At 42.0% G+C, this 8,302-nt stretch overlaps 1 protein-coding gene across 2 annotated transcripts; it reads right to left on the reverse strand.

Annotated features, from left to right (window-relative positions):
- Positions 1–441: 441 nt before the first annotated feature.
- Positions 442–7,851, reverse strand: LOC102388490 (histone H3.3). Of its 2 annotated transcripts, XM_025216226.1 has the most exons (4): positions 7,835–7,851; positions 7,146–7,300; positions 4,683–4,836; positions 442–1,121 (listed from the first exon to the last, which is right to left on the reverse strand). In XM_025216226.1, the coding sequence occupies exons 2-4, from the start codon at positions 7,271–7,273 to the stop codon at positions 993–995; spliced, it is 411 nt and encodes a 136-aa protein (XP_025072011.1). In that variant the 5' UTR covers positions 7,274–7,300; positions 7,835–7,851; the 3' UTR covers positions 442–992. The 2 variants fall into 2 exon arrangements, with proteins under 2 accessions (XP_025072011.1, XP_006016625.1); XM_006016563.3 differs by lacking the exon at positions 7,835–7,851 and having other exon boundaries at positions 7,146–7,779.
- Positions 7,852–8,302: the final 451 nt, after the last annotated feature.

Genomic DNA, 8,302 nt, shown 5'->3' on the forward strand with positions numbered 1-8,302 from the left:
AGAACATCTTCAAAACAAACATGGCCTCCTTCAGATTAAGTATTGGGGGTACACGTAAAAAACCAAATTAGTAACAGAGCAGATGATTCACCCCCTCCCCGCTCATGGTAAATATTCTAGCACTTAAAGTTTACATACCATTTCCACACCCTAGTCCCTTCATGCATTTGATATACTTACTGAAGTATTGCTTGTACCTTAAATACTCAAAGGTTCAGTGTTTTTACTTAACATTCAATATTAAAGATGCATTAAAACAGAAGCTATTTTAGGTAATGTAAGATTTACTTATAATTAAGGGTTATATAGTACAAAGATTTAATATTAAACAGCACTAGGAGCATTCAGCTGTAATACTGAGGGGGAAGAGGAATGAAGAATCCTCCAGAATCTTGTTCTCTGAACATTTAGATTAAATATGATCCAATTTAAAAGTTAAAAAAAAGAAGACTAAAAGCAAGTGTCGTTTAATGTATTTTAATAGCAAACTTACAGGAACAGCACAGAAGACAGACAACATTAAAAACATGTACTTGCATGTAGGACAACTCAGTTAGAAAAGTATAGTGAATGGATGGAATCTACTGTATGATAAAAATGCTACAAACACCATTTAGTTGCCATCAATAAGAAATTTACTTGTTTAAAAAAATCCAAATGCTGGCATTGTCCAGAAAAATTTGCAGGTTTATTTATAATTGTTATAAAGTTGAATTGTTGAAACTTGTTCACTGAAACATTTTTGACTGCATTAATGCTTTATGTCCCCGCATTTATATTAAAAATCCACACACAAATGAAAATGGAAAAAAAACCCAAAACAAAACAGAACTTGCCAATACCCGATTCTGTCCCCTATTTTTCCATTTGCAACCATATACTTAGGTACCTTTTAACCCCATGGAAAAAATATCTAAGGTTCATTACTACCAATAAACAGGAAGAAGAGATTTTTTTTTGTGTTGAGAATGATAAGCCCATCATAGTGGAGTTTAAGCACGCTCTCCACGTATGCGACGTGCTAGCTGGATATCTTTTGGCATGATTGTGACACGTTTGGCATGGATAGCACACAGGTTGGTATCTTCAAACAGGCCAACCAAGTAGGCTTCACTTGCCTCCTAGTAAAGGAGAAAAAACAAGAAAAAGTTAGGAGTGGTTTTACATACAGGACACCAGAGTGCCCAGAGCAGAACCCCAGTAACCTCAGTGTAATTTCCCTATGCCTGAAGAAGGGTGTTTGTTCTTGAAAGCTTGTAAAGAACATTTTTTCCAAGTATTTAGTTGATCTAATAAAAAAATATCACATTTACCCAAAGAATCTTTTCTGCCTATAACATCAGTGTAAGCATTTATCTTTAGTCTATGTACCTACTGTTTTGTATTTTTTTTTTAAAGAGTCGAAGAATCTCTAACCAACTCTCTAAAGACTGCCAGCATATAGTCCATTTATTTTAAATGACATTTTCTGTATCTGAGCACAAATAAAAGGCCTTTCCTACATTACAGGGCTGTTGCCACCTTACCTACAGCAGCAGAGCCCCCTAGTGTTGGTGCAGTGTATACTGGTAGGAGTTTTTCCAGTCATCAGTTACACCAGCTCTCATGGACAGTAGCAGCTTTGCCAAAACTGCATCCGCATCAGGGTTTCACTAGTATGGCTATATCTGCTCACCAAAACAGCCCTAGCTGACGAAGAAATGCTAGCAGACTTCTGTAATGAAGTTTAAGCCAATGATACGCTATTGTTATTGAATGATAATGCCCTCTGAAGAGAATTACAGAAAGATTCTGATAGTACCCATATGAATCGATAAAAAGGTGATATTTGATTATTAAAATGCTCTCAGAATCTCTCTCCCCTTTAAAGAAACAAGACCCAGCAAATCCCATCATTATACAAGAATCAGCAGCAGTTTTATTGGCAAGAGTTTATGTTGCTTAAGGTTAGCAATCATTTAGGTATAACAAATAATTTTCAGGTTACATCCTACTACTACAGGAAGTGTGTACATAAAACTTTCTAACTATAGAAACTGCTAAGCAAACTTAGTAAGTTGCATAAGGTTTTTCCAGACTCTGTAAACTTAATGTCAACTTGTTTTAAAGCAGAGCATTTGTAAATGGAATGATCAGACAAGACAACTGTAGCAAAAAGGGTATCTGAGGGCCAAGAGAAAAAAAGAGGACCAAGATTTTCACACAGCATTGAAACATGAAAGCCCTGTTTTGATTCAGGCTAATAACTGAACTGAGCCAATTAGGAAGAGTCAAACTGGGGAAAATGCCAGGGGAAGGTCACAGCTTTTGGCTGTCAAGACACACCCCTTAGGCTGACTACAATTTCTAGCCTGAAACTGAGACAAGTCTACACTCTAGATTTCTACTGGTAAAGCTGTCAGCCAGCAGCATGAATAAGCAGGACCCCTGACCAACACAGATGTTTGTGTAGGCAGTTATAATGACAACACTGCTCTTTTATCAGCATAGTTTCCACCCTTCCCGCCCCCACCCCCCAATCAATTTGTGGGGGGTGGCTTTACTGTACTGGTAAGTACAACTCGGCCAGTTTAGCTATATACACATTAATGAATACTTTTACTGGTAAAGATTACCAGCAATCTGCCCCTAGCATGAACATGGGAAGTCTGTCCAAATTAGTCTTTGCAGATATTAGCTATCTTCAGTTACTATTGAAATCAATTCATTCAAGGTAAAAAGATTCAGACAGATAAGCCACAGACCTCAAAAGCTCTCCCACTTACTATCACTGATTGAGAATGCTAGTTAGAGGACTTAAAAAGCTAAAGGCTATGAGCTGGGGAAAATGTATAGATGCTCAACTTTAAAATTATGTGTACTTCCACTGAAATCAGTCATTAAGAGTTAAGTACATGTCCAAGGAGTTGCAGGACCTCCTACCATATATTTTTGCTTTAGAAAAACACACACATTAATGAAGTAAAGGACAATTTGGCACAAGAAAAAAAAAGTGGCTATACTTTGGGCACAAATAAGTTTTGACTGGAAATTAGGAGTTTTCTAACCTTCAAAAACAATGAAGTACTGGAATAGCCTTTTGGTAGGTTTTGGTGTCCTCCACTCCTAAATACTTAAGATGAAGCTATATCATTTTGAGAGAGAATGCATAATGCAGTTGCCTCAGACAGTCCCCTCTAATACCATATTCTGGGTTTAAAGACAAACAACACCACCCACCCAAACATGTTTGATCCTGAAAATGTTTATCATGAGAAATTCTACTTAACTGATCTCTAGTCAGAAAAGTAGCGCATTTTTCAAAATGACAAGTGGACAGGATCGCAGGATTGAATATAGTAGTCACAACTGGATAAAGTTGCTAAGTTGCAATCATTTTATCTATGTCGTTTTCTTGACTAAATGTGATATGATTAAGAAAAAAAGCAGTATTTAAGTTACTCTAAAAAATTAAAAAGCAGAATCAATAAGAAGCCACCAGTACTACACAGGAACGTACTCTGCATACAGCACAACTCAAACACTAACAGACCTGCAATCATACTGTTACAACCACTGCATTACACACACGCCCTCATTTCCTAAACGCGTTATCAGAAATTTTGTATCAGAACTGGAGGTTTCCTTTAAGCAAAGGTCTTGAGGGAAAACACCACACAGAACAAACTTTGCTTGTGCATGCATACAAATATACCAATATTCCACACACAAATTCCTCATCTTTCATAAATGTTAAGTCCAATAAAGTTTAAGCAGGAGTGAAGAAACAACAGCTTTATCTTAAAGCTCTACTAAATACAAATACAACACAAGTGAAAAAGATTTCTGAGAGATCTTTAAGAAAGCATTCATGGCATTTTTAAGGAGTTGTTGCCATATCACTGAGTGGATTATTTTATCCTAATTACAGATTAATTTCATGATATGACATTAATTGCTCTGGGCAAGTAGAACACAGGCAGTATCAACTCACCTAGAATTCATGTATGCCTACTTCTGGAGTCCACCAATCAAGTGAAATTTTAACTAACCATAGAAACAGCCTGGCCAATTGCATGAGTATACGCAACTGACCTATCACGTTCTCTCTCACACACTAACAAAGAACAGCATGCCACTATCTGTGACTGTACTAAGAAAAATATTCTTTACAGTTCCTATGTTATCTATGGTTTATCCCAAGACTAAAAAAGATATCCTATAGAAAAGTTAGAAATTAAGTTGTATGTTTATTTATAGTAATATCTCAACAGTACCATCCTGTTTCTGATTTGTTCTTTCCTTTGTAAAGCTCTTCTCCAGCATTTAAAATGAGAGTAAACATTTCGCTTACAGCTCAATTCTAGCATTCAAGGGTCTCTACAGAAATGAATCGCTAAAAATAAACAAACAAACAAACAAAGAAATCATAGGTATACTAGGGATGGTCCCTTAGTCCCTGATGATTCTTTGGTTATTTGCATGGGAAAGATCAGATAACTCATTTTGCTTAAAGCAGCATCCTAATTCTGAAGAGTTGTAACTAGCAAAAAGGGACATCAAGTAGCCACTTCCTAACATAAAAACACAGAGGCATACAAGTTAAGTCTGAGTAACAACCGCCTTCAGCTAGACAAGCTCCTCTACACATGAGAGATTCCTTTAAATCAGGCCTAAGAAAATGGCCTTCTTTTAACTCTTACCTGCAAAGCACCAATAGCAGCGCTCTGGAAGCGCAGATCTGTTTTGAAGTCCTGAGCAATTTCACGCACCAGACGCTGGAAGGGAAGTTTGCGGATCAAAAGTTCAGTAGACTTTTGATAACGTCTGATTTCACGGAGAGCTACAGTACCCGGCCTTTAATTAAGAGAAAGACAAGCAATGAATATGTACAAGTATCGCACTTCAACAGATCAAGCGAAGCAATTCTTCCCCTCTATTCGGTACTGGTGAGGCCACATCTAGAGTACTGGGTCCAATTTTGGGTCCCCCACTACAGAAAAGATGTGGACAAATTGGACACAGTCCAGTGGAGGGCAATGAAAATGGTTAGGGGCTAGGGGACGTGACTTCTGAGGAGAGGCTGAGGGAAGACTGGGCTTATATAGTCTAAGAGGAGGGAAGCTGGAGGGTGGGGATTTAATAGCAGCCTACAACTACCTGAAGGGTGGTCACAAAGAAGATGAAGATAAACTGTTCTTAGTAGTGGCAGGTAATAGAACAAGGAGCAATGGTCTCAAGTTGCAGCAAAGGGAAGTTTAGGTTAGACATTAGGAAAAACTCTCTCACTAGGAGAGTAGTAAAGCACTGGAACAGGTTACCCAGGGAGGTTGTGGAGTCTCCATCCTTGGAGGTTTTTAAGATCCAGCTAGACAAAGCCTTGGCTGGGATGATTTAGTTGGGGATGGTCCTGCTTTGAGCAGGGGGTTGAACTAGATGACCTCCTGGGGTTCCTTCCAACCCTCACTTTCTATAATTCTATAGCTGAGTTATTCAATATTCTTAACTCAAGTAGGAACCGCTCCGTTTTGGCTAGAAGCATCCTAATATTTAGAATATGCAACTTCACTTACAAATAAAGGGCCTGACCTCACCACTGATCTGTTCGGAACTTCTACTGCACTCAGGCATCCCACATGTAGAAAAATGGCAAGAGTGGGCCCTCAAAAGCCTTGTCTTCACTAGGAAAAAGGTGCATAACATGTTAATTAACACATGTTAGCTGACGTGTGTTAAAGTCTTAGTGTAGACAAGGCATGCTGTAATGTAACAAAATCACCTGGTCCAGTCATACCATAACTTCCCCCTAGGGTTGTGTGTCACTGGCTAATATACCCTTAAAAATTAAAAATATACCCTCTCCCCTTAAGACACGGCCAACATAGAACCATAAAACTAACAGTGAAAAAATATAGCAGCTGCCATAGTTTTATCCCAAGAACTTAAAAGTTTGTTTTTTTTAAGCTAGTGCTGTGCGTCTTCAAACCAAACTTCTAACATTACTGGCATTTTTTTTTTGCAAACACAATGTATCCTCAGCATCAGTACTGCAAATATGTCATTATGAACATTTGGAAAAGCCTCTGTGAGCCACGTGCTGAAGTCTGTATCTTTTAGTCGCATCCACATTATCTAAAGAACTACCTTGGAGCCAGAAGTGCTGTGGCAAACTGGGTTTGTCCTTGTAGCATTTAAAAAATGGTCCTCAGAGCAGGACCATCCCCAACTATATCATCTAAGGCTTGGGTAGACAAAGCCTTGGCTGGGGTGATAGTTGGGGACGGTTCTGCTTTGAGCAGGGGGTTGAATTAGATGACCTCCTGAGGTCCCTTCCAACACTCATTGTCCTACAGTTCTATGACATAAATAAGTTTATTTTTTCCAAAGGTCTTGCTGCTCCCAAGAGGGATTTTTGATACTGAGCAATCGTGCATAGAGATGAACAATCATAGATTAAAACACTTCCACCCAGAAGGACTCTTGCACAATTAAGAGTTTACTCCTAGACAACAGTCAGCGAGAGATTTGCCTCTAATTCTCACCTATTCTCTCCTCCACACAGGTCTTTTATTTTACCTTAACCAAGTAAAATTATTTGTAGTTCCAGGCCTGCTTATGCATAGACATCTCCTGCCCTCTAACGGCAGATTGATCTAACTACACCCTCAGCTCATTAAAACAGCAAAATACGCGCCGAGGCCAGAATTGGACCAGTTGAAGTAAATTTTAAAAAAAAAAAACAACAAAATCAGTTCTACACATTCAAGTTTGGAAGGGTTCCATTCAAGTATAATATTGAAATTAATTAAAAGCCCAGTCCCCAAGCCGCAGGTATGGCTGGATGCCAATTAATCTGTGCTTAAATTATGTCAAAAGCATAAAAATTGAATTTCAAAATTAATTATCCACCCCCTAAAATGCACGGGCTCTCAGGGTGGGTACATAGAGGCAGTAGGGCCAATGATGGGTTTGCAACCAACACCAGAAGTCACTCAAAATCAGGTGAGGGAATAGCAAAAGCTGGACTAATATGATCCCAGTGAGGATTTTGAAAGGAAGCCCCCCAAAAGAAAAGAAAAAGAAAAAAAGTCCGGCTCCGACTGATGCTGCCGATACACTATGAGGAGATTGCATCGGCAGCCTTTTGTCCCTAGCCATTGCTGTACCTGTAGCGATGAGGTTTCTTGACCCCGCCAGTAGAGGGCGCGCTCTTGCGAGCTGCTTTTGTAGCGAGCTGCTTCCTGGGTGCCTTCCCGCCGGTGGATTTACGGGCAGTTTGCTTGGTACGAGCCATGTTCCTGCAAACTTCTCTTCCTCACACCTACCGGTCACACACGCATACACAAGAAAAGAAGCCAGCAGCCAGCGATCAGGCGCTGCAACCCAGTTGCCCCTGGCACTGGCTTGCTGAAGTCTCCTGCTTGGGGTGCCCCCAAAAGCTCCCCCCATCTCCACAGCAGCAGCAGCTGCCCCCAGCCAGCACAGCCCTGCCGGGACGCCAAGGAGCTGACGAGGCCCCACACTTTTGCCTGCACATGGGACTCCTGAGGGCACACAGCAGAGACGCCAGCACTAAGCCTTTCCCCTCCCCTCCCGCACCCATCTGACTGCCCTGCGGGGGGGGGGGGTGGTAGGAAGGAGACCCCCACTTTAGCTGAGCCCTCCCAAGAAGCCCAGAGCAGCAGCCGCCCCTCCTGCCAGCAGCAGCGGGAGCAGCACAGCGCTGCCCCCTTGCTACTGTCAATCCTCCTCCCTGGGCACCAGCACCCCTGGGGGGTAGGAAGGGTGAGGGGCAGGGGCACAGCACCAGTATGGCTCTGCTCCCAAGCCAGTGGGACCCCTATGCCCTCCTCACCATCAGTCCCCGGCAGCCACAGCCAGTGCAGTCTCACCAGCAGCAAACTTTATTATTTAAGGGGGGGGGGGAATTAGTGTGTGTGTTAAGGAGGGGGGGGTGAAATCCTCCCCTACGTGTGTGTGGGGGGGGGGCCCACAAACCCACACTCGCACACACAAGATGGCCTTGCCCAGAACCTGGGGCCAGCCAACTCCCCGCGCCCAGCCACCAGCCGCCTTGCAAAGGGAGGAGAAAAATAAATAAAGAAAGAAAGAAAGAAAATGGCTTTTAAAAAAACCAAGGAAGGGAGGCAGAAAGCAACCCCCCAGCCCGGCCCCGGGAGGGCAGCAGGGGAGGGGGAGCAGCGGCGGCAGCAGGGGGAGGAGGAGGACGACGACGAGGGGGAGAAAAGTTTGCAGCGGGGCCCAGGCCCCGCAGCGCCCCTCCCCCCGCGGGTGTTTTCCCAGCCCAAGGAGGAAACATGGT

The sequence above is a fragment of the Alligator sinensis genome, unplaced genomic scaffold, assembly GCF_000455745.1.
Source record: "Alligator sinensis unplaced genomic scaffold, ASM45574v1 scaffold138_1, whole genome shotgun sequence".
NCBI lineage: Eukaryota > Metazoa > Chordata > Crocodylia > Alligatoridae > Alligator > Alligator sinensis.

Coding starts and splice junctions, on each gene's coding strand:
- LOC102388490 (XM_025216226.1), bottom strand. CDS start 7,273: ATGGCTCGTACCAAGCAAACTGCCCGTAAATCCACCGGCGGGAAGGCA. Junction 4,837..7,145: donor AAGAAACCTCATCGCTACAG/GTACAGCAATGG, acceptor TCTTAATTAAAG/GCCGGGTACTGTAGCTCTCC. Junction 1,122..4,682: donor CTGCTATTGGTGCTTTGCAG/GTAAGAGTTAAA, acceptor CTCCTTTACTAG/GAGGCAAGTGAAGCCTACTT.